Source organism: Ceratotherium simum, chromosome 13 (assembly GCF_057802395.1).
Source record: "Ceratotherium simum simum isolate JZ-2026a chromosome 13, ASM5780239v1, whole genome shotgun sequence".
Classification (NCBI taxonomy): domain Eukaryota; kingdom Metazoa; phylum Chordata; class Mammalia; order Perissodactyla; family Rhinocerotidae; genus Ceratotherium; species Ceratotherium simum.
The window spans coordinates 35,716,333-35,741,825 of record NC_141912.1 but is presented as its reverse complement, the minus strand read 5'-3'; the positions used below and the strand labels follow the sequence as shown (position 1 = coordinate 35,741,825).

The window sequence follows — 25,493 nt, the reverse complement described above, 5'->3', positions numbered from 1 at the left end:
AGCTGCGTCGGGCTGCAGTGTGGGGTCCGGCTTCCTCCCATTTCCCGCTGCAGTGTCGGCCTCGAGGACGCTTCCTCCTGAGGTGTGCCTGCCCCAGAGGGCAGGAGGGGAGAGGCTCAGGCTTCCAGACTCCGCCAAGTCTCCCCGTGGGCCTGGGCTTCACAGATATAATTCACACCTGCTGGGCACCTGGTCCCGATGTGAGGAGAGGAGACAGGCCGTGGCCCTGCCCTCGGGGGGCGCTCAGTGGGCGTGGGGAGGATGGTGTAAAGCCAGACTTGGCACCCTGCTCTGCATGCAGTAGGTGCTCGGTAGAGTTTGCCTGAAGAAGCGAATGGAGGATGTGATGCTGCGTCTGTTGAAGCAAAGAGACACACTCCAGGGCTGCAGGGGAGCCCGGCCCAGCAGGGCTTGGGGGAGGGGCACCTGGGCAAGTGGAAAGGAAGGAAAGGGCATGCCAGGCGGGGGAACAGCATGAGCAAGAGCCTGGAGGTGGGAGTGAACAAGGCAGATGGGACCCCCGTGAGGGGCCTGGCCTGGTCCTAGTGGCCACAGGACCGGGACCAATGTGAGATGGAGCTGAGCAGAGTTTCTTTTAGGCCAAACCTGTATTTTAAAAGTTTTGGCACTGGGGTTGTGCCTGCTTGCCCGAGGGAGTGTGTCAGCACACGCCATCTCCCCCTGCCCCATCCAGCTCGCTCAGGGCCTGGGGGGCTTCTCTGCCCTTCCTCCCTGCAGGCTTCCCTCATCTGCTCCCCCCACCCCCACCCTGCAGGCAGGTGCTCACCTGGGGGTGACCTTCCCCAGGGCTCCCACCTGGGAAGCCCCAGTGCCTGTTGAACCTTCCCTCTGCTTCTTCCACTTGACTCGGCCCCTTAAGGCTGGGGAGGGACAGGACCCTCTCGGCTCTGTGCCCCTCTCCCTCCCTTGCACGTAGCAGGGCCTCAATAGACGTTTGTAGGATGAACAAATGAATGAACAGACGACCAGCCCTGTGCTCTTGGGCACGCCACTGCCCCTCTGGGGCCTCCTTTTCCATCTGTGACAGGTGTGCGTGCGTCAGCTCGTCTCCAGTGTCCAGCTCTGACATCCGACAGGCTGTGTCCTCACAGCCCGCGGCCCTAACTCCAGGCTTTCTTCTTGTAAGCAAAGGCTCGTCATGGCTTGTTCTCCACAATTTGGGCTCCTTCTGAAAACACCATCAGACGTTCACTGAAAACTACTTATTTAGGATGCTTCTCTCAGAGGAGGGCTGGAAAACGAAACATCTCTCAAGGCCTCAAGGAGCGGCTGTCAAATGGGGGCACTGCAGGGCTTGGTCTTTTGGTTCAGGGATGATGAGGGCCAATTGTATGAGGACAGAGCTTGGAGCACGCAGCCTTCTCGCCCCCAGTCAGATGGAGTGTGGTTGAAATTAGCCGAAGGGGTGGGGAGCTGCGAGCAGGGAGGGTCCTGCCACTGGCTTTAGCTTGGTGTATATGAGCGTGGGGTGGCTTGTAGCATCTTCTCAGGGGGAGACCTCTGGACCCTCCGGCCAGTTGCTTCCTGGAGTCACACCCCAGGGACCCGGCACTTGGGGCCACCACGCCCTGCCTGCTGACCGTGTGTTCTCCAAGGACGCAGGAAGAAAGTGGGCCCCACCGTGGCCAGACTCCCCCATTCCAGCTTATCAACCAGGTCTCCTTGAACTTGAGATGAATTGCTTCTTCTGCTCCCCTGGTCTGCCACCCGTCACTCTACCGTGGGTGGAAATTAAGTGGACCTGGCGTCGGTGCTCCCTACCGAGCCACGAGGCCCACCACGCACCGGCTGGGTCTCCTGGAAAGCACTTGGAGATTGGCAAGGTGCTGGCGTTAATGTGATTGCTCCGTGACTGCCAGGTCAGTCTCTGTCCTGCTATGAAGATGAAGCCCGCGCCTGCCTGGCCCGCCTCGGGGACCTCACTTGACTGCTCTGATTTCTCTGCCGCTCGGGCCTGTGGCAGGGCGCTGACATCTCTCGGTTTTGTGAGTCCCCTGGGATAGGTGTCATTGGGCCCTCCCGCTCTCTCCGACTCGTCTCTGATGTGCTCGCCCCGGCCTATCACGACAGGGACACGCTGCCACCCGAGTTCCCCTCTAAGCTTGACGGGATGACAGGAGGAAGACATTAGACACCGAGCCCTTTTTGCCCTGAATTTGCGTCCCTTCCCTCTTGGACAGGAAGCAGCATTTCCTTTCACTGGCCTCCTTTGTGGAACATGTTTGAAGATTTCTTTGGCGTTTAAAAAAATTCCCCTTTGCTGGTTGCAGCCCCTTGGTGGCCTTTTGAATCCTGTCCTCTGGATGACACAGTAGAGTAGGGTGCTTAAGAGCCTGGATGCCGGCTCTGCCATCATGAACTGTGCCACCTTGAGGAGTCCCTTGACGTCTCTGGGCTTCAGTTTCCACCTTGTGCAATGGGGATATTAATAGTATCCCGTATAGGTTGCTGTGAACCTTAAGTGAGTTAACACGTGTAGAGCACTTAGCACAGTCTGCTAAGCTGCCAACGGTGTCAGTTGTCATTGTTATTAACCAGAGGAGGGGAGTGGGGCAGGGGGCCCTGGGCTGGGAGTCAGGGCCCAGTTCTAGTCCGGGCTCTGTCTCTGGGTGGCTGTGTGACCCTGGGCTGGTCACTTTCCCTCTCTGAGCCTCAGCTTCCTCACCAATGTGAAGGTGATGGGTCAGGGGACCTCTGAGGTCCCCAGTCATGTGGGTCTTTGCATCCCTCACCCACCTCTCTTGGCTTTTCTATCTGTCCTTGTCACATGGGGTCCAGGTACCGTGGGGTTGGCCTCTGGCTTCCAGTGTGTCTACGTTCTTGGGCCCAGACCTGAGCCCACAAAGTAGCCCCGTCCACAGCAATCTGTTTCCTCAGCCCCTTTGGCCTCTTTGGTTTCTTTACCTCTGATCCTTTTGACAAATAAATCTTTACACCTGGTTTGAACCCCATTTTCTTCAAGTTCATTTTCTTGCCCTTGTTCCTTTCTCCTCCCGTACCTGAACCTCTTCACCGGGTGCACATTGGGTTCTGTCCTCCCAGTCTCCCATGGGTGGATGGGAATCCCTCTCGATCTCCTCCCCTTTGTTAAAGAGCACGTGGTGAGGGCTGTTGACCTTTCCTGCCCCTCCCCCAGCAGGTTTGGGCCTTGACCTCCAGGAAGCCATCTTTCCGTTTGCTGACTACTGGACTTCAGCCTGTTTTCTTGTCTGAAGTGGGGTTCCCAACACCCAAGTCCCCCACTCTGAGCTCCTTGGAGATGTAGCTAAAGCAAGGCCACCCCCTTATTCCCTGCAGCTCTGGAAGGACTTGTGAGCTCACTGTTCTCCTCCCTCTCCACCCCAAGGCGTCCTGCTTCAGGGTGGTATGGGGCTGCTGAGTGTTCTGGGTGCCGTCCCTGTCTCAGCCCCATCCCCTACTCCTATGTGACCTCTGCAAGTCACTTCCCCTCTCTGAGCCTCCAGTTCTTCCTTTGTAAGACCAGGAAGGAGCCGTGTGCCTTCTTCTATGGGCTCATGTACACGGACACACTGACAGATGCCTGCAGCCATCTTCCCCTTGTTATTCTCTGTGTCCGCCCACCCAGTCCTCTTCCCAGGCTCTGCCTCCTGTGCTGGCCCCTCAGCCAGCCTGGCCTACCTAGCCTGTGTGAAGAGCACTGAACAACCCCCCGCACCCCCCTTTTTTTTTTGCTGAGGAAGATTATCCCTGAGCTAACATCTGTTCCAACCTTCCTCTACTTCATATGTGGGTTGCCACCACAACGTGGCTGACGAGTGGTGTAGGTCTGTGCCTGGGATGCGAACCTGCAAACCTGGGCCACCAAAGTGGAATGCACCAGACTTAGCCAGTACGCCACGGGCCAGCCCCCTTCTTTTGTTTTAATATACGCATTTCTAGGAACGTCTCAGTAACCGTCCTCACAGAAGCTGCCAGGCCCTTGCCCCAGCCTCGGCCCCTGCATGGCAGCCCTGAGAATTGTCCTCATTTTACAGGGGAGGTGATGGTGGCCCAGGCTGCCTGAGTGCTTGCCCAGGCCCTCCTAGCTGGTCAGTGGCAGAGCTGGGGTTGGCACTCAGGTCTGTGCCGCTCCAAAACTCCCTGCTCTGGAACTCGAGGGAGGGAAGATGGAGCCCCCCTTTCGATGAGGGACTTGATTCCTTTCACCTAGCCTTCTCCAGGGATGCCCTGGTGGGTCAGTCAGATAGACGGACCTAGGAGGACTGCCCCCCACAGAGGGCAGAGGTTCTCTCAGGGCCAGGGAAGGAAGAGATGGAGCGGCTCCTGTGATGGAGTGTGTGTGAGTGTGTGTGACAGGAGTACCAGGTCATGTGTAGCCGTGTGTGAGCCTATGAGGGGCCCTGTCTAGAAGTGGGCATAACAGGCCCCGGAGAGGGGAGGGATGCAGCCCCTGGTGGTCACTCCTTCAGTGCTGGCTCTCCTCCAGTTCCTGGGGTTTTCAGGGACTCAGAAGGACAGAGTCCAGGCCTCCAAGCCACACAGAGCCTGCTCCGTGGGATGTGGCTGGTGAGGAGGGGAGTGGGGGCATTTCTTTCTTCTGCTCTTCAGCTCTTTCATCTCTCACCTCTGCACAGTAATTCATTCATTTGATAAATAAATATTTATTGAGCACCTACTGTGTGCCAGGCACTGAACCAGGACACTGGGGATACAGCAGTGGACTAAACAGATGAAGATCCCTGGCCCTGCCTGTTCACATTTGGGGAGAGAGCCAGACGCAGCTTACAGTAAACCAGTAAATATGTTGCTATGTACTATAATTTCTGCTCGGAGCTGATGGGCATCACTGTGAAGAAGAATAAAGCAGGGAACGTGGGCAGAGTGGGGCAGGTAGAGGAGACTATTTCATACAAAGGGGTTAGGGAAGGCCTTTCTGCAGAGATGATGTTCAGGCACAGCCCCGAATGCAGTGAGGGAGTGAGCCATGTGGAGATCTATGGGAAGAGTGCCCCGGGCAGAGGAACCAGAGAGTGCAAAGGCCCTGCGGTGGGAGGCTGCCTGGCATTTAGGGAATAGCCAAGAGGCAGGAGCAGATGAATGAGGGGGAGGGAAGCAGAAGAGGAGGGACAGAGCGCGTGGGGTCTTGTGAGGACTTTGGCTTTTGCTCTGAGTGAGATGGGAGCCACTGGAGGCTTGTGAGCAGAGGAGGAACGTGAACTGACTTGAGCTAGATCCCTCTGGCTGTTGTGTGGGGAATAGACTGTGGGGCTGAGGCAGGAAGGCCAATGAGGAGGCTACCGCCATTGTCCATGGCTTGGACCAGGGGCTGGGGTGGTGAGAAGGGACAGATTTGGGATGTGTTTTGAATCCCCAGCTCACAGGACCTGCTCCCGGGTTGCCTGTGGGCGGAGGGCAGGGGCGCGCGGCCCAGGCGCTCCTGGCTTCAGCACCACGGAGAGCGGCAGCCGCCCTGAGGCCAGGCATTCGGGAAGCCCTGTTGGCTCCAACAAATGGCCAGTTGGCTAGTTCTCGGGGCAGTCTGTGGCTGCCGAACGGAGCCTCATCTGTAAAGTGCAGGTCCTTTCCCCTGGATTTTGTTATCAATTTCTTTTTGGGCCAAGTATGTTTATTTCTGGGCACCGCTGCGAATCCTTTTTGGGATGAGGCAGGTCTGAATGCAATTATATAGCTGGGATGAGAGGTTTGGAAGCAGTTGTCTCCAAAAATCTCTGCATCTGGCTAAACTGTTGTCTGGGGGGGGGGGGGGGGAGGCCAGGCGGGAATGGGGGAGGGGCGCTTCCTGGAGGAGGGGGAATGTGAGGAGAGCCCTGAAGAACGGGTGGGCCTTCCCCAGGGAGCAGGAGGGTGCTCTGGGTGGGGAGCTGCTGACTGAATTCGGTTCTTCATGCCGCAGTCCTTCTGAGAGTGAGGAGGGGCAGCAATCCTGAGAGAGCAGCGGGCCACCAGGAGCAGGCTGGGCCCTCCCAGGATTGCCACGGACTTGCTGTGTGTCTTTGGACAAGCCATACTGCTCCTCTTTGGCTCTCAGTTTCTCCATCTGTAAAATGGGGATAATTGTAGTCCCTACCTTGCTTGTTATTGTAAGAATGACAAAAAGAGGGGAATTAGCCATCAGAAAGGCTGAGAAAGAGCTGGAGAGGGTGAAAGGCTGCCTCTGAGGCCTCAGACCCCAAGGGTGAGCCCTTGGCTTCTTCCTGGATGGGGGTTTTCCCTGCTCCCAGCGTGACCGTCTTCTTTTCTCCCAACTTGCATGGTGCATCCTATCTGTGCCCCATTTTGCTGTAGACAGAATGATCATATGGATATTCTATGCAAATTCTCATTTTTAATGAGCCAGAAGGGAAGCTAATGACCATCTTGCAGGCGTCTTGGTCCCGAGGGAGGCCTTGGGATGGGGGGGAAGGAGGACACAGTGACAAGCAAGAGGAGAGAGGAAGGAGGGAAGAGAATGAAACTGGAGGGGGACACAGTAGGAACTGCAGAGGGGTGGAGGGGAGGGGGAAGCACAGGCCCCATGTACCATCTCCCAGGGCCTGCCTGCCCCATTTTACAGATAAAGAAACAGGCTCAGAGAGAGGAGGCAACTTGCCAGTCATCCCAGAAGGAGGGAGAGAGAGATGAAGGCAGAGAAGAGGGGCTGGGGAAAGGGGAGGTGGAGGCAGCCGGGACTAGGCTCTGACTTGTGGGGCTCAGTTTCCTTATCTGTACAATGGTCGTAATATCTAAGATGTGGCCTGCTTGGGAGGAGCTGATGAGAGAACCTATGCAAAAATTATTCAACTGAGGGGGCTGGCCCGGTGGCGCAATGGTTGGGTTTGCGTGCTCCGCTCCAGCGGCCCCGGGTTCATGGGTTCAGATCCCGGGCATGGACCTACTCCACTCATCAGCCACGCTGTGGCGGTGACCCACATACAAAATAGAGGAAGACTGCCATAGATGTTAGCTCAGGGCCAGTCTTCCTCAAGCAAAAAGAGGAGGATTGGTAACAGATGTTAGCTCAGGGCCAGTCTTCCTCACACACACAAAAAAGAAAAACTATTCAACTGAGGAGTGCTGCATGAACACGAGGGGCCATGGAATAATGGGGGAGCAGTGTGTGTGAGAGAGAGAGAGAGAGAGAGAGAGAGAGGGAAGGAGGGAGGAGACAAAGGATAGGGCAGGGGAGTGAGTGGGGGAAGACAGGAAGAGGAATGCGGAGGGACAGGCACTGGAGATGGGGCCAGGAGAGCTTCTGGACAATAGGCCAGCTCTTAATTAATTAATTAGTCTGTTCGTTCATGCGTTCATTCGTTCTTTCATTCCTCAGCGTGGATCGTCTACTTCACAGGTGGATGTCAGCTCCCTGAGGGCAGGATTCTTGTCTGTCCTATTCATGGCTGTACTCACAGTGTCTAGGACAGCGCCTGGGACTGGGGGTGCTTGGGAAATCATTGCTGAATCAATGAATGCTCCGTGCCCAGCAGTGGGACCAGCAGGGGCCATCTCCCTGGAGCTCAGAGGCAGTTGGGCACAGACGCATCTAGTCCAATAATTTCCTTTCACTGTGCTAAGGGCAGTGATGGACACTGGGATGGACACTGGGATGGTTACAGGCACTCGGGGGAGAGGGAGCCTGGGGTCACCCACAAAGGCTTCCTGGAGGAGGGGCCCGGAGCTGAATCCTCACTGACGGACAGGAGCTAACTTGAAGAGGAGTCTGGGAAGGGGAATTGGGCATAAAGGCGGAGGGAACAGTCTGAGCAAAGGCCCCGAGCTGGGAACACCCTGGTGTGTGTTGGAAACTGCAGGTGCTGTTGGAAGTGGGGAGCGGTGGGAGATGAGGCTGCAGGGCCTCAGGACTGGGCTGAAGAGTTTGGAATTTGCCCCGAGGGAGGTGAATTCCCTTCCACTGAAGGTGTGAGGGAGGGGAGTGACAGGGTGACTGGAGTTTTGGTGGAGAGTTGGGGGGGCAGGCTGAGGTTTGTGTGCAGGCGTGGGGCTCTGGCCTGGTAAGATGGTGTCGACAGGAGTGGGGGTACACCGTGGGTTAGGGCCTGAGGGGTCAGCTGGACCTGCCCAGCGGCACAGAGCCAGGCTGGAGAGGGGCCGGGGCAGCATGCGGGTGGGTGGCGCATCTTGGACTGCCTTGGGCAGATCATGGCCCCTCTCTGGGCTCTGGTTTAGATCAGAAAGGAGCTCTCAGCTCTGGGCGGTCCCACCTGGGGGCCTTTAAATGTTAGTATAAATATCGCAATGACTTGGGTCCCTACTGACATTTAGTGCCCAGATTCCCAGGATGTCCGTTGTACTGCCACAGGGGGCAGTTCCACACCGTGCACACTTGTCCCACCCCAAATGCCTGCTGAGAGAAACTAGCAGATGGTAGCCTCCCCTCCCCAGCTCTGGAGGGCAGGAAGCACAGAGGTCTGCTGGGCACCCTCCCCCGTCCCCTGCCCCTGGGTGCCCCCCTCAGGCCCACCTGAGGCTACTCCCGGGATCCAGGCCTGCGGCCCCTTTCCCTCCCCCCAGGGCCCTGTCTCTCCATGCCCAGATCTGGCCAAGCAGGCCCCCAGGCTGCGGGTCCCCAGGCCTTTCCTCGACAGCATTGGGAGAGCCTGGGGCAGTGTTTTTGGGGTGAGGTGAGCACGTCTCCAGCTCAGGGCCCACATCTGAGCCTCAACCCTGACCTACCGACCCGAGTCCCAGGCAGCCCAGCGCCTCAGGTAGCCTCTCATGGCAGGCTGCGTCAGGCTGGCGTCTGCTGCTGTCCTCCCTGTGGGAGGCCAGCACCCTCGCTGCCGTCCTCCACCAAGGCCAATTTATGGGGCACACTCATGTCCCCCGTCTGGGTCCTCCCTCCCAGGAGTGGGGCAGCAGCCCCATTTTCTGGCTGAGGAAGCTGAGGCCTGGTGGGGTGAAGGGGTGGCCCCAAATGCATCCTGTGCCGAGGCTGGACCCAGGCTGCTGGTTCCCTGCATGTCCTGTTGTTCTACCACCCGAAGGGTCAGCTTGGAAGAGCCGAGCTCTTTGCCATCCCTCCCTGGCCCTGGCCCAAAAAAGAGGGGCGAGGGCTGGTGCAGGGAGGGTCCAGGAGGACCTCATTACCCAGTGCCTGCTGGTGGCAGGCTGGGGGGCTGAGCCCGCCGCTGGCGGGAGACACGCTTGGCCTGCCTGGGTAATTACAGCCCAACATTTCATTTTGCTTGTCAGTTTCCACTTCCTTGGGATGTGGGCTCCTAAATATTTCATTCCGGCCTGCAGCCGCCTGTTCTTTCCGGCCAAACCTGGTTGTTGGCCCTAAGCCCACCCCTCCCTGCTCAACTGAGCTCTGTTCCTGCTGTGGGGGGCCACAGGTCATCTTCTCCGTGCCTCTGCCCCACACGGGGGTCTCCGCCAGATGCCCAGTGCGGGCTCCTCTTTGCAGGGGACCTGGGGGGAAGAGGCCAGGCAGACAACATTGCTGGAAATTAGGCTCAGTTCACCAATGTTGATTGAACACCTACTGTCTGCCTGGACTCTGCTGGAAACTGGGGAGTTAGAGATGAGCAAGACACAGTTTCCCCTTGAAGGGGCTCCTGGGCTGATGGAGGAAACTGACAATAGTAGTGTACTAATAGCAAACCCCCATTGAGTGTCTATGTGCCAGGCACTGTTTTAAGCACCTTATGTGTGTTAACTCATTCTTCACACTCTATTATGAGTAGACGAGGCCCAGAGAGGTTAAGTGGCTTGTCCAAAGTCACACAGCTAAGAAGTGGCAGAGCTGGGATCTGAACTCAGGAACCTGGCTCCAGCCCTCCTGCCCTGAAGCAGGAGAGTTATAAAACTGACCACAGCACAGGCAGAGGATGGCAGGTGCCCACAGAGCAAAGTGGGCAGTCCTGAGTTCCGACTGGGGGAGCACCTGGGGGAAGAGGGGGAGAAGGTGGGTGGGTTGGGCAGGTGGAGAAGCAGGAAGAATGTTTCTGGCAGAGGGACCAGCGAAGGGTCAACGGTGGGAAAGTCCATGTTGAGCTGGAGGAAGTGGTCCTGCGCTGGTAGAGCGTGGGGCTGAGGGAGGGGCCGGAAAGCTGCTCTGTGACCTCCCCCTCAGGTGTGTCACTGGAGCTGGGGGCAGATGGGGAAGAGGGCTGGGGTCTTGTTCTGTAAGCCTCGGCAGAGGACTCGGAATAGCTCTCAGCAGTCCTGGGCCTGGCTGTCCGCTGGCCCCTGACTTGCTGTGTGCGCTTTGGGCAGACTCCCCTTCTCTGAACCAAATCTGAGAAACGGGTAGGATTCCCTCAGTCGGAGAATGCTGGGCATGGCCACTGAGAGTAGGGGCTGGGGCGTCCTGGGGGGCTGGGCTGGAGCAGGGGTCTCCCCGGGGTGGGGGCGGCCAGGAACCAGCCATCTCTCTGTGCCTGCTCCCTTCAGTCCCCTCTGGCCACCACCTGCCTCCCAACACCTTGGTTTCCTTTTCTATGTTTTTTTTCCATCTTTTTCGCTTCAAAGGTGTTTTGCCTAAATGGGTTTGTGTTAAGATATTAGGTCGATCACTCAGCAAATTTCCCTCTGCTCAGAGCTGAGTGGCATGAATAATGCAGCTCTGAACACGGCTGCCGCTGCCACTGCCCAGCAGCCTCCTGGGGAGAGGACAGCAGTCTCAGCTCAGAGGCACTGAGCCCCACAGCTGCCTGACTGGTCCCCCAAACCCTGCATCCTCCCCTCCCGAAAATATGCCCCCAGGGGCTGGGCCTGTCCACAGGGATCCCTTTAGTCCTCACAACCCTGCAGTGTCGAGGGTAGGGCTAATGCCATCCCCATTTACACTGCAGAAATGGAGGGTCAGAGAGGCCAAGTGACTTGGCTTTGAAGCAAGTAGGTGATTGACATGGGACAGGGCCCCGCCTGTGCCCAGACTCAGCCATCTGAGTCACCGGAGGCCAGCTTTCTGAGGCCTGTACCCCCTGCACCTGTGGATCCAGCCCAGTTCCCCCCAGGGGCAGGGCTGGGCGTGAGTGGAGGGCCTGGTGGCGGAGGGAGAGGGTTTCAGGGGAAAGACAGGACTTCACCTCCTTGGGGCCACTGAGGCTGCTCTGTAAGTAGTTATTGGATGACAGAAGGTGCCAGACCTCTCCATCCAGGCACTAACCACCCCAGTCAGCACTTCCAGCCAGGCCTGCCTCTGGACCAGGACCAGGACAAAGGGGAGGTGTTAACAGTGTTGAGGTGAGGCCCAGGCTGGCCTGGCTCCTGGGAGGTGTGGATGACCGGTGAGGTGCTGGTGGTGCTGGCCCGCAGGGGGCCTCGGGGGGCCTTAGTGTGAAGGGGTTTCAGGTAAACTGGGGCATTTGCTGGGGCGACTCCGCAAGGAGGCCTTTCTCAGTTCAGAGGAGGACGGGCCTGGGGGGGTGCCTTGTGCACAGGTGTGAGTCTGAGACGTGGGGCTGTGAGGGGGTGTGGTGATGGCTCACTGTGGGGCTGCTGGAGTGGGTGTGGTCGGGCAGAGGGTGTGGTTGTACGAGGCTGTGTGGTGTGTGTGTGTGGCTGTGTGGGGTGTGTGTGGCTATGTGTGCGGCTGTGTGGGGTGTGTGTGGCTGTGTGTATGTCATGTGTGAGGCTGTGTGGGGTGATGTGTGGCTGTGTGTGTATCGTGTGTGTGTCATGTGTGTGGCTGTGTGGCTGGGTAGTTGTCTGAAGTTAGAGTTGTGTGCACACATGACAAGTGGGGCTTTCCATGACTTGTGTGCATGGGTTTGTGGCTGAATGACTATGTGTAGGACGTGACTGTGGGAGGTTGGGTGTGGTGAGTGTGGTTGTGTGGGGCTGTGTGGTTACTATGTGAGCTTGTGTGAGGTGTGACTGTGTGTCGGTGCCTGCGTGTGGCTGTGTGTGTGTCCTTGTGGCTGTGAGTCTGTATGAGGTTGTTGCCAGTTTCATGCCTGTGATGGGGTGGGGCTGTGGGTGGTGGGTGGGGCTGTGTCTCTGTGTGAGGGTTTGTGACCGTGAGATTGTGTGTGAGGGTGTGTGTCACCATGGATGCGTGTGTGTTTGCAGGGCTGGAAGTGTGGGGGTGGGCGCTGAGAGTGTTCGGGAAAGAAAGGATGTGCGTCCTGCCTTGGACAGTCCCTGGGCCTCCAGGCTAAGGCCCCGGGTTCTGCCCTGCCCCCTATTGCCAGGAACAGTTCTCGGGTTAGCCTGGTGTCCCTGGTCCCCAGAGCATACCTCACCAGCCCAGAGTGCTGACCCGAGCTGGGTGATGAGGCCCCTGTCCTCCCAGCTCCTGCCCTCCTACCTCAGCAGCACCCCCCACTCCCATGAGGCCTTGCCCACTCCCCAGCTGGCTCCGGGAAGCAGACCCAGGCCTTCACAAACACCATGGCGTTTGACCTTCACTCCAACTGCACCAGGTGGAGTTTCTTTTAGTCCTTCCCATTTTACAGATGGGAAGCCTGATGCTCAGAGGGACTAAGTAACTTATCCAAAAACACACAGCTGGGGAGTGATGGAGCCAGCATCCTCTCCTCTGCCTCAGGTGGAGGGGAGGGGAGGCTGAACGCAGGTGTGATATTCATGCTTTGCACACACCTTTGATGGGTGCATCAGGGAGATGCCTCCAGGCGGGAAACCAGGGTGACTGTCTCCCCCACATTGTCCCTTAGTACCTGGATCTTCCTGGCTCCAGCCACACCTCTCACCAGGGGGCCACTGCCTCCCGCAGGCTGGAGTCACCCCGGTGGCAGCGGGGAGAGTGAACGTTGACTCCACGCCCAGCTGTCTTCAGGCCCTGGGCCTTTGGGGCCCTGCCAATTTGCACAGCTATCTGACACTTTTCATCCCTTGTTCTTCTTTTGCATGCCTATTTCCTGAGTGCTCATAGCAAGGAATTTGCATCTAGGTGAAGTAAATCCCAGCAGAAGGCAGGACAGACAGATGCCAGGTATGCGTGCCGCACAGCCCACGAGTGAGTGTGGCGCTCGGGCCAGGCCTGCAGGCACAGACGCTGTGCGTGGATTATCTTCGTGGCCCAGAGCCTGGCACAGAATAGGTGCCAGGAGCAAATGGGTGCCCAGTGCCTGTGCACACGGCCATCTGGCACCCAGTGTGACCAGGTGGTGGCTCAGAGGGGAGGTCCCAGTGGGCTGCGGGGGTCAGGGAGGCTCCCAGAGGAGGTGGGAGGGTGTGAGCAGGTGCCCACCCTTGATTCCTGCAGAGCCTCTGCCCCCACGCCCATCCAGCAGCTCCTGCCACGCGGCCCCTTCCGTCCCTGTCGGTCAGCACTCAGTGGCTCATTCATCCAGCAAGTGTGGATCCCTGCCTGTCCCGAACAGGTGCAGCGTGCGTGCTGGGCCCCGTGAGGCCACGCACAGAGAGACAGACACCAAGGAGATAACTGAGGCCCAGCGAGGGAAGGGCGGCAGAGCGTCACTCACCAGCCCCAGGTGGGGGCACTCCTGGCTAAGGGCGCAGCCTCCGCACAGGCCTGTTGGGGCAGCAGATGTGGTGGATGGTGGATCCTGGTAGAGACCGGGTGAGGCTGGATGTGACAGACCTGAGGAGATGTAGGCCTCAAGTATCTCTCTCACACACACACACACACACACACACACACACACACACACACACACACGGGGAGCCACTGAGGATTGTAGGCAGGGAGCCATGTGTCTGTCAGGTGGATTTGTGCTTTAGAAAGAGGCTGGCGTGGAGGAGACTGGCTGGTGGGGAGCAGGGCTGGGAGCAGGAGCCAGAGGGGATGGTGGCTGTGAACCAGGCCTGAATTGCCCCCTGTGGAGCCCCAGGCCCAGCTGGACCCAGAGCTGGTTGGAATCAGGGCCCACCCCTTACTGTCCCCCCCAGCCCTGCTCGCCCTGGAACAGCCTCAGGTTAGGGGGCATTCACTCAGGGTCTCGACCTCGAAACACTCTTCTGGCTGTGGCCTGGAATCCACCAAGACCTCTCCATTTATTTGGGCAGGGGCTTCGTTCCCAGTTGAAAACAAGAGTAGTACCTTATAGTCACTGACCCCTCTGAGGAGCTCCCTTTCCTGAGCTGATTTGGGGAGAGGGCCTGGCTCTTGGAGGAGAGGAAAGGAGGGAAGGCCCGTGTGCATGCGTGCGTGTGTGCGTGTGTGTGTGTGTGTTTGTGCGTGTGCATATATGTGACAGGCCATATGGTCCAGGGTAACTCCCCACCTCCCTTGTGCCTTCCCCCACCTCCCTCTTTCCCGGGAACCTGGGGGAGCCTGCAACCCCCCTTGGGTTGTGTAACTCCCCCTTTTCTCTCCACGTTGCAATTTGCTGCCTTCACATTTTGCCCTAATGTAGATTTTTCCACTTGATTTCCCAGAATTTGTCTTTTCATTGTTTTCTCCCTTTTTAAATTTAAAAGGCCAAAAAAAAAGGCAAGAGAAAGAGAGGAGCCCATGTCTGCAGCCCCCCTGGCACCTGCAGCTGCTTGCTCGGACTGTGAGAGGACAGGCCTCGCTGTGCCCCTGCATGGTTTGGTGGCAGGGAAATTGCTGGAAGCTCTGGAGGAGGATTTTCTCCTCCCAGGTCTGGAGCCCAGGGTTCCGGGTGCTGCTTGGGCAGACTGAGCAGCCTGGGTTGTGGAGTGCGAGCCCAGGCCCTGGGCGCTGGCGCTGGAGTTCCCCGGGGGGCTGTGGATGCAGCGCCCCATCCTGGACACCTGGCCCAGAGAGGCTGGGCCATTCTCTGCCCGCCCCATTACCTGCGGGCTGGCCCCTTCCCAGCAGGGCCCAACCCTGCCTCAGGGGCCAGCAAGGGCAGGTCTCCTGGTGAGTGAGGGAATGAAGGAAGGAGGTGAGAGGGATGCCCGAGCCTGGAGGATGTGGCTGGGAGCTCAGGGCGGGAACAAGGGAGTCCAGGTCGCCTGACGGCCCTACATGGGGGTGGGTGCGGCCAAAAGCATGCTGCTCAGGTGTGAGGCCTTTTCTTTCTGCCTGCCTGGGCCACCAGGGTGGGCACAGCCCACAAGTGGGGGCGATGTGGAGACGGGGGATCTGGGAGCTTCCTGGAGGGGGTGGGGAGGGCTTGTTTACACAGGTGGAGTGGGGAGAGCCGCCCGGGGTGGGGGGGGGACGACAGGGAGGAGCTGGGAGGAGGAGGAAGCTGAGCACAGTGCACTGATCCCGCACTGTATAAACCCAGGCCCACCGGGCTGCGTTAGGGAGACACCTCCAGCCGGAGACCGGGCTGACCGACTCCCCCTGGTGTCCCTTAGTGCCTGCAGGTGTCTGTGTGCCAGCCCTCCAGCAGGCTCCCCAGATTATCTGTGCTGATGGAGGGAGCCAGGGGCAGACAGTCCCAGGCAGTGGGGACAGAGAAGCGAGGTCATTTTGGCAGTTAGCCCTCACTGGAGGGTGGGATTTACAAGTCCAAAGTGTTTCCAGTTCCTGGCTCTTAGGCAAGGCAGCAGCTCCTAGAGACAAGTCAGAGCAGCGTCCAAATCTGCCTTCAGCTGCGCGGCCCGGCCTGAGCCTCCTGTCCTGTGGGACGAAACCGGGTGGAGAGAGGGGCTGCAGTCCCAAGCCGCCCTCCTTCACGTCACCCTGCTAGTTTCCTCCGCTGCCCTGACTCCCAGATGTTCTCCATCACTCCTGCCTGGTGATGTGAGCTGCGTGGGAGCAGGGCTCTGTCCTCATGGCCGCATCCCAGCATCTGAACCGTGCAGGCGCATCATAGGTGGGCAGTAAACGTTTGCTGACCAGGGAAGGAAAAGCGGTGGTAGATGGGGCAGGGCTGTTGTTGAATGTGTGGTGTCTGGGGAAGTGCGCAATGGGGCTGGCCCCCGGGGACCTTCCTCTGCCCCTGGTGTGCTCCCGCTGGCCAGGAGCACTGTCCTCTCGCGCTTCTCCTCGGGCCAACTGCTCTGCCTTCTGGTCTTGCTTCCATAGCTAGACTCTGAGCTCCCAAGGAAGGGGTCCTACTTGCTATCGTTTCTTAAGGACTTATTGTGCCAGGAACTGAGCAGGGCACTTCTCGAATGAATGAATGAATAAATGAATGAACAAACGAACACGCAGACCCAGCCCTGCCTGGGTGGGTGCAGTTGGAGGCAGACACTGACACACACACATCGGCTGGACATCGGGAAAGGTCACCAGACCACAAATGGAAAGGGCGCAGAGACCACAAATACAGCAGGAGACGGAGATCAAGTTTCACTGGTGGAGTCTCTATATCACATTCAAGTCAGGGCAGGAGCCTGGAGCCCAGGGGGAGGCACAGGGTTCCAGCTCGCACCAGGGGTGGGCTGAAACCCTGCGCCAGGGGGAGATAGGATTCCAGGAGCCAGACGGCTGGGAGGAAAAGGGCAGCGGCGGACGGGCTCCCCTCGTGCCTCCCCTCTGGTGCACTGTGGATGCCCCTGGGCCGGGTGTAGCCGCGTGGCCCCATTTCACAGATGCATGGGGTGGGAGCGGGGGAGGCTTGGGTGTGCCCTGGTGTGTGAGGACTGGAATCCCTTCGCTGTCACTCATGTCTGAAAGTTCTCTCTGGCCTGGGTTCTGGGTCCAGATTCACCAAGCATTCACATTTTGTCATATTTGCTTGTGATTAGTTTTTACAGAAATAATATGTGGATTGCCCGGAAGCCTGTCCATGGAGCCCTCCTCAGTCGTGTTCCTCTCCTTCCCTCCCTTGAGTAACCACGACTCTGAACGTGGCGGTTCCCTTCTTGTCCTTGTTTAGCCATTCAACGAGCATTTATTGAGCACCTGCTGTGTGCCAGGCGCTGTTCTAAGCACTGGGGAGAATCCAATGAATGCAACAGACAAAGTCTCCTGCCTTCATGCCACTTTTGCTCAGATATACGTGTGTCCACATATAATAAACCTTATCGTATGTGGTCTTTAAATTCTACATAAATGGGACGGATCATGCTGCGTTTGCTTTCTCAGTCAGCTTTAAGTTTTCAGGATCCGGTCATGCTGATCCATGAGAGCTGTTTTATTACTCTTAACTACATTGTACGAACACACCACAGTTCATCCATTCCTCTGTGGGAAAATATTTAGGTTGCTTCCGTTGTTTTGCTGTTTCAGTCAGCGCTGCGGTGCGCGGCTTCACGCTCGTCTCCTGGTGCCCGTGTGCGGGCCTCTCTGGGCAGGGATGAGGAAGGGGCCGCGCTGGCCCGTGGGCACTTGGCACGCTCAGCTTCACTAGACATCAGCGTGGTCTCCAGAGCGCTCTAATGGACACTCCTCCATCAGATGGCCCAGCTTTCTTGTAGCAGAGGCAGGGCCTTGAGGGATGACCAAGGACCAGTCAGTTTAGACAGGCGGGACAGCACAGGTGTGGAGATGGGCAGCCTCGGGGCCACTAGGGGTGGGCTGGGCACTCCTGCAGGGCCAGAGTGGGAGTTGGAGAGCTGGGAGAGGTGGGCGGGTTGGTGGGGTCCAGGGAGGTGTGGGGATGCCCCGGCACTCACTGCGGGGTTTAGTTTGGTTGGCTCAGCTTACAATGTGACAAGCAGGTGGGAAGCAGAGAGCTGGCCTGGATTCTAAACGCCCTGGCGCAGTGGCGGGGGCCTCATCTGGAGGTGGGCTCTGCCCCAGCTGCTCCGTGCCCCTGGGCAAAGCACTGCCCTCTTTGGCCTCAGTCTCCTTTCTCTCAGTCCAGCTTGGGCCAGGAGGTTTCTGAGGTCCCTACCGCCCGTGTGCTCAAATGTTCTTAGCAAGTGGCTGTGGCTTCCTGCCTCTTGCCCCGCGAGTGGAGGCACTGGCCTGGTGGGCAGTGAGGCATGAAGCAGGCACCAGACAGCTGGGGGCTCACCAGGGGGCTGGGGGCTCGCCAGGGGTGTGGAGTGAGGGGCCTGCCAAAGGGGACCCAGGAGGGTGTCAGGGGCCGTGGGGAACCCCAGACTCCCCCACGCCCCCTCCCTTCTTATGAGCCTGCGCCTGGAGCCTGGGGGCAGTGGAGGGTTCCATCCTCTGCCCAGAGTTAGGGAGTGGGCTCCTTGCTACTCAGGTTTAATTCGGTTATGTGACTATCAGTGTGGACTCATGGATTCTTATTTTATCCAATGAGAGAGACTGTGGGGGAAAGGAGTAGGTGCGGAGAAGTGCCCCCTCCCTGGGGGAGAGGCTTGGAGAGGGCGTCCCAGGGAGTGTTAGCCACCATCCCCACAGTGACAGAGCTGCAGCGGCAGGGCCTGGATCTGGGAGGGCTGGTGGGCTTGGTGTGCGACTAGGGGTCTTTCTAGGGGTGGGAGGGGCTGCACAAGATGGGCGTTAACAGAGACCCAGTGCCCAGGCCTTCCCTTTCTCTGCCCGAGAGAGGCTCTGGGTGCAGCCCCGGCTTATAGTTCCACTCACTGGCTGTGTGACCTCTGTCAGGCCACTTAGCACCTCTGAGCCTCAGTTTCCTCATCTGTAAGATGGGGCTATTAGCACCTGCCCCCAGGTGTGTGAGGGTTCATTGAGCGCCAGGCATGCAGTGGGTGCTCAGTAAACGCTGGGTCCTCTCGGGCCATTCCAGTCCTCTCTGGCCGTGGCAGGGGGCCAGGAGGGCAGTTGAGGCAGACGCTGTGCCACTCACTCTTGGGAGCTTGTGTCACCCCAGGAGAGCCCCTGGTGAGTGCTCTGGGGTCCCCCAGCAGCGATGCTGACCATCGGGCAGGGATGCAAAGGGGCCCCGTGGGCACTTGGTTTCTCACCCTGGGGACAGTGACACCAGGGTGGGCGCTTACTCCAGGGCAGGCGCTGAGCCCAGACATGCCCATGCTCACGGGCCCCCGATGCTCCCAGAGCCCAACCCTTTCCCCATGTGGCCTCAGTCATGACACACTGGACTGGCTGAAGGGGTGGCCGCGGGAGCCAGACGGCCTGCCTTCAAACCCCCGCTCTGCCCCTATCTGCGTGACCTTGGGAAAGCCACTTAAACTCCTGGTGCCTCAGTTTCCTCATCTCTATATTGGAGCCATACTGATAATACTGACCTCAGATGAGTGAATCCATGTAAAATTTGCAGAATAATATTCAACATGCATTGGACGCTCCATCAATGTTCATTAGTGTTATTGAGCTCTGCATAAACCCCCAACTCCCCTCCAGCCCCCCCACCTTGTGGTTGTAAGAATATCACATGCTGGGGCTGGCCCGGTGGCGTAGTGGTTGAGTGTGCGTGCTCTGCTTCGGCGTCCCAGGGTTCGCAGGCTCAGATCCCGGGCGTGGACCGACGCACGGCTTGTCAAGCCATGCTGTGGTGGCGTCCCATATAAAGTAGAGGAAGATGGGCATGGATGTTAGCCCAGGGCCAATCTTCCTCAGCAAAAAGAGGAGGATTGGCAACAGATGTTAGCTCAGGGTTGATCTTCCTCAAAAAAAAGATCATTGCTTATCACCTCCTGCTCAGGCCACGCCCTCATCTCAAGTACCTGTGACTCGCTCATCCTCTAGCTGACGGAGCTGCGGTCACCTGATTCTTCTTCCACCAGCGAAACCACGCATGCAAGATGTGCCTGGGGTGTCAGGCGGGCCCATCTCAAGGAACCTCTTAGGGGAGCATCGCCCAGAAATCTTACTTAATCTCAGAGTTTCACCCTGTTGGAGAACAGTTACCTCCCATCGCCTGCCTCCCTCCCCTCTGCCCCTGGGCCCCCTCCTCCCGGAGCCATGCGGCTCCTCCTCACCCCCCCCCCCCCCCCCCCGCGTCCAGCCTCCTCCTCTTGTCCATCTGTCTCCCCAGATGGGGGCAGAAACATGGCGATTGGCCCACTTTCTAACTGGAAAGGAACCATATGGAGGGTTTAGCTGGGAGCTGAGGGCCTGCCCGGCCGCCTTAGTGCGCTGTGGGCAGCAGGCTGGGTCCCCTTGGCTCTCTGCAACTCGGGCCTGGAGGGGCCCAGTCTTGCCCAAGGACCCTCCCTCCTTCTGTCCTTTCCCTATGAACTCCTGGTAACGTGCTTTTTTCCAGTGCTTGGGACTTCTGTGGGTGTCTTGGGAGAGACTTGAGGAGCTTGGCCTGCCTGGAAGAGGCAGAAAGTAAGGGAGTGGGTGCTGGTCAGGGTAGGGGCAGAGGGCACGGCTGCCATGCCTGCTCCAGAGAACCAGGGGATCTGCTTCCCGGGGCAGGAATGTGAGAGTGCGTGTGTGTTGCCTGGCCCCAAGCTTGGCAGATGCCTGGCACAGAGCAGCCCCCCTTCTAGTGAGCGTATCTTATTCTCCCCAAAATGCCCCACCACCTGGCTGCTTACACCTCCTTCTTCTAAGACTCAGCTCACTGTCACTGCCTGTGGGCAGCCTTCCCTGGTGGCACCACTCCGCCTGCGGGTAGAGGCCCCTCCTTGGGTGGAGCTGGGTGTTGGCAACTTTCTCAGGGGGACTGGTGGGTGGGGTGCATCTCCCTGCACCCTGAGCCCCTTGCACCCCAGACTCCCACCCAGAGGTATATGATCTAAGGTGCAGAAGCCTCTGGTGGCCCTGGCCTGGGCCGAGAGGCCATTTGGAGGCATAGGGGTGCCCAGCCAAGGCGGATGGTTTAAGGCATTGGCTGGGATCCTGTTTGGGGTGGGGCTGGGCTGAGACCCTTGAGTGGGACCCAGAGGAGGTGACAGTCTTAGATAAAGGCGCTGGCTTCATTAAGAATAATCCCTCATGCTTTTCCATCAACTGAGCCCTGGCTCTGCCACCAGGGGCCCTGGGGGCCTTACTCCCTGGAGGCTCCCCACTCTGTACCCCAGTGAGGCAGGGAACTGCGTGGCTTTGGGCAAGCCACTTCTCTTCTCTGAGCCTCAGTTTCCTCATCTGTCAAATTCGGTTGATGATAGCAACAGTGGCCTGCAATGCTTTTGTACCAGGAGACCAGTGGGATTTAAATACGTGAATGACGCCTTCCCCCGCCAGCACCGAGAGACACTTCTGAGGCCAGGAACTGGCTGGGTGAAGGCTGACGTGCTCCCAGGGTTTCTGGGTGTGAACCCTGGCCCCACGGTGTATGGACGGCATCCTGGATGCTCCCACAGGCTTGGGGCCGGGCTTCTACAGGGCAGTGAGCTCAAGAGGCAGGAGGCCTGGTCTCTGTCCCCTCGTCCAGGACTCAGGCAGGTAGACGGTGGGCCAGAGAAGAAGGAGAGACAGGAGGGCCCCCAAAGCCCCCTGACCCCAATCAGCTCCTCTGGTCACTCCAGCTGAAGCCCTCCCATTAGAATGGCCTTCCCGGGCTCTCTTGGGCTCCCTGCCAGAAATCTGACCACGAATAAGATGGGGGGTGTGTGTCAAGGTACCCTGCTGGGCCTGGGCATATGGTGGGAGCTGGCGAGCCTACACCCCAAGGGGCCTGTAGGTGCCTGGAAAGGAAGCTGGGAAGACCTGGATGATCCCTGTAGGTGGCTTTGCAGTGTCGCTGCCTGGGATGCGTGGTAGAGTCAGCAGCCACGTGTGCTCCTCTCACGAAGGGGCCTGCTGATGAGCAAAGGCCTGGGGACAAGAGCCCCGGGAGGTGGGTGTGGGTATGGGGGCACTAATGGCCCAGGGTGGACAATTTGCTCTCATCTCAGACTTACTCCTCCCAAAAACCTTATGAGGTGGTTACAATGAAATAACCAACACTTACTAAGCCCTTACTATGTGCCAGATATTATTGTACTTATATGCTTTAACTCGCTTAGCTTTATAACAACCCTATGAAGTAGGTAGTATTATTACCTTCACTTTATAGATGATGTATTTGAGGCACAGAGAGGTATAGTAACTGCCCTGAGGTCACACAGCAGTAAGGAGCAGAGCCAAGATTTGAACCTAGGCAGTCTAGCTCCTAAACATGATGCCGTGTTGCCTTTTGCTAGCAGCCTCTTTTATATATGGGGAAACTGAGGCACAGAAGACTTAAGTGACATGTCCAGGGTCACCCAGCTAGTGAGTGGTAGAATGAAAATTTGCACTGTGGCTGTTCTGACTGCACAGCCCATGCTCAGAGATCAGGATCCAGGGGCTAGGACTCAGGCTGGGGGACCTCAGGCAGCCCCCAGCCTCGATCTCCTGGAGTGAGTGTGTGTTGGAGGTGAGGAGGAGAGAACCGGCTCCTCTGCCGGCTCCAGGCTGACTGGTGCCCTTCCTGCAGGGGGCGTGTGCATCGCCCAGTCGGTGAAGATACCGCGGGAGCCTAAGACCGGGGAGTTTGACAAGATCATCCGGCGCCTCCTGGAGACCTCGAACGCCAGGGCTGTCATCATCTTTGCTAATGAGGATGACATCAGGTGAGGGCAGGCGGCAGCGGCGGGGGTTGGGAGCCAGGCGTGGGGAGAGCCACTGGTCTTGCTGGAGACCCTCCTAGACAAGCTGACCCCCATCCTGGGATCCAGAGAGGTGAGCTGGATGAGTGAGTGTGTGGGCTGGGAGACCCCTCAGCCTAGGGCACAGGCTACTGCTAATGGGCACCCCTCTCCTTACCCCTCCGTTTCCTGCATCCATTCTACCAATCAGGGATGGTGAGCAGGTGCTTTAACAAAGGGGCTAAGACCATGGGCTTGGGGCCAGAGCACCTAGGTTCTAACCCTGCTCTTTTTCCTACTAGCTGTGTGACCTGAAGCAAGTTTCTCAACCTCTCTGGGCCTCTCTTTTCTGCTTGAAAAAAAGGAGCTAATAATGCCTGCCTAATAGTGTTGTTTGAGAATTGAATGCAGGAATGTGCATTAGAGCAGAGTCTGGCATGCAGTAGGTGCTCAATGCAGCCCCTCCTGCCCTTCTTTGGAGAGCTCAGAGTAGTGGGAAGAGGCCTGGGCTGTGGTTTTAGTCCTGGCTTGGGCACACACTCACTGTGGGCAGTATTGTCCCCTCCCTGGGCCTCAGTCTCTGCATCTGCAGAGTGGGAGCAGGTGGCCTCTGGGTGCCAGGACCCTGCAGTGCAGAAACCCTGGGCCAGCCCACCTCTGCACGTCTGCCCCTGGGGGCTGAGTCAGAAACTTGGATGCACTTAAAAGATGACCCCAAGTGCCCCTTGTAACCCACTTGCCTTCTTTCTGCCTTTTCCCTTGCTACCATCTGAGACTGGATGTCAGGGCAAGGTGGGCCAGGCCTCGAGATGCCCCAGTCTGAGGGAGACACAGCCCTGCATTTGCAGAGGAGGGTGAGACAGCAGATGTGGTCTGAGCTGTCAGAGCCTGGGGTGCCCTCAAGCCTCCCCTGCCCACTGGGCCAGCCAAGGCTGCCTGTCTGCTCCCCCTACATGGCTCCCTCCCCATCACTAACCAGCGTCCACTCTGGGTCCCATTCTTTCCAACACCTTTTCTCACTTGGTAAAGACCCCATCCTGGACTCCTGAGTTGCAGCAAAACAGATTTCCCCCCAGGAGACATTGCCAGGTCCCAGCAGGGACAGAGGGGCAGGTTCTGGAAGATCCTTAGGCCTCCAAAGCCAAAAGGACCAGCTCTAATGGATGTGTCTCAGGCTGAGAAAGACCAGGGAGGGGGAGTCCTTAGAGTCCATCTGACCCCTCTGAGCTGAGCGCAGAGGCTACTCCTGACCCCTCGAAGCTTACAGTCCCCTAAATTCTGGCTCTGGATGTTCCTGTTGCCACATGTCAGCCAGCTCCTGGGGCTGGAGGGGCTCCTTCTGGGTTCTCTTTGCTCAATTTAGTCACCAGTCCCTGCACACCCCCCACCGCCCGAAGCCCAGCATTAGTCAGGTCCCCACCCCACCCAGATATGCGCCCACTCCAGGCCTCCTGTTCAGCTCAGATGGACCCTGAGCCGGGAGGGGAGGACGAAGGTGCTGGGTCCAGTGTCCCAGAGAAGAGGCCCTGGGGGAGGGGGAAGGGCCTTAGCCTGACTCCCCAAGCGGCTGCAGGAAGTGTGGTGGGAGGTGGGGGGCGTTTCTGGAAATCCACATGCATTTTCAGAAGCAAACAGAGGTAAAAATAACCCAGGTGACTCTGCGGGATGGAGGACGGGGAGCTCTGGTCATCTCTGGCTGGTCGGATGCAGCCGGGTATTAATAGGGCTGCGGCGTGGGTTCTGAGAGCAGCCCCACCTGCGATCAGTGTGCCCTGGGGGGGGCTGCAGCTGGTTGGGGGTCCTGGAATGTGAGAGTCAGGAGATGATGGAGGAGGGAAGGTGCAGGCTCTGGGGCCTGGAAACATGTTTCTCCCTGGCAGCCCCGGGCTGTCCTGCCCCAGCTGGCCGCCTCCTGCCCAGGCCCAGCAGCCACCCCCAAGCCCGGGGTCTGCTGGCCCTGGCCCATGGGAGGGGCCTGGCCATTTTCTAATATCCTGGCCTCTCACTTGCTGTGTGATTGTGAGTAGGTTGCTTGCCTCCTCTACGCTCTAGTCTCGCCCTAGAACTTAGTTTGTGCATTCCTTAAGTATTGACTGAGTGCCTCCTGTGGGCTCGGCCCTGTGCCAGGCTCCAGGGTCCCTGATTTGATTAAAACCAGTGTCACAGTAGGACTGGGGAGCCGGGTAAGCACCTGGCTGCCACACAGCCTTTCATCCATACGGGCAGGGTGTGGGGAACAGCTCTTTGAAGAACCTGGACTTCTGGCCCAGAAGGAGGTGGGGTGGAGAGGGCACTGCTGGCAGGGGAGCGAGGGCAGAGGGGTAAGGGGGTATGTGTGTGACAGTGGATATAAAGGTGCCAAGGGGCCATGGGATGTGGCTGTGGGCTTAGGGCCGGGGTGGCATGAGCTTGTGAAGACATCGGCAGGCCAGGTGTAGTTCTGGGGGCCTGAGTCAGACATGGGGCAGGTGCGGACCTAGGAACACAGGTGTGGTCTTTGCAGGGACAGATGTGGCCCTAGGGGATAGGAGTGGGTCTAGGGGAGCACACTGGGCTTATAGGCAGGCGTGAGCCCAGGGGACAGGCAGGAACTAGGGGTACAGGTATGGGGGAGGGGTAGCCGTGGGCAATATGGGCAGCTGTGGGCCAGGGGTGGGGGGACCATGGGCCTGGAGGTAGAGGCGTGGGTGCTGGGGCAGCTGTGGGCCCTGGGCTCATGTGGGCCAGCAGTGGGGGATCCAGACACAGCCTAAGGTACAGGCACGGGCTGTGAGGGGGGCAGGTGTGGGCCTGGGAGGGGTCAGCCAAGGGCCCCTGAGCAGGTGTGGCCGGGGTGGGGGCAGTGGTGTGGGCAGACACGGCTGGGCTGGGCTGGTGTGTGTCCCCACAGGCGTGTGCTGGAGGCGGCACGGAAGGCCAACCAGACGGGCCACTTCTTCTGGATGGGCTCGGACAGCTGGGGCTCCAAGATCGCACCTGTGCTGCACCTGGAGGAGGTGGCCGAGGGCGCTGTCACTATCCTCCCCAAGAGGATGTCCGTCCGAGGTAGGTCCAGCAGGCCTGGACGACACCCACCACCACTATCAGCGTCATCCCTGACGGGTCCTACTTACTGCACACCCCCCTTCCTCTCCCACTCCTCGTCTTCCTACAGCCTGTCTCCTCTTTCTGGGCCCACAGCCTCTTTGTGCTCAGGTTGTGGCCTGGAGGCCCTTATGGCCGCACTCAACCCAGCAGGTTTTGAATCCAGATTCAGGCCCTTTCTTCCTCCCTTCTCAGATATTTTGGGTGTGGGAGGC

The 25,493-nt window shown here is 58.5% G+C and overlaps 1 protein-coding gene across 3 annotated transcripts in view; it reads left to right on the top strand.

Annotated features, from left to right (window-relative positions):
- Positions 1-25,493, top strand: part of GRM4 (glutamate metabotropic receptor 4) — a 106,412-nt gene that overhangs the window by 47,479 nt on the left and 33,440 nt on the right. For all 3 annotated transcript variants that reach the window (XM_087438471.1, XM_087438472.1, XM_004424255.3), the window contains exons 3-4: positions 22,044-22,179; positions 25,085-25,239. In XM_087438471.1, coding sequence (XP_087294597.1) covers positions 22,044-22,179; positions 25,085-25,239 — 291 coding nt within the window. The remainder of the gene's footprint in view (positions 1-22,043; positions 22,180-25,084; positions 25,240-25,493) is intronic.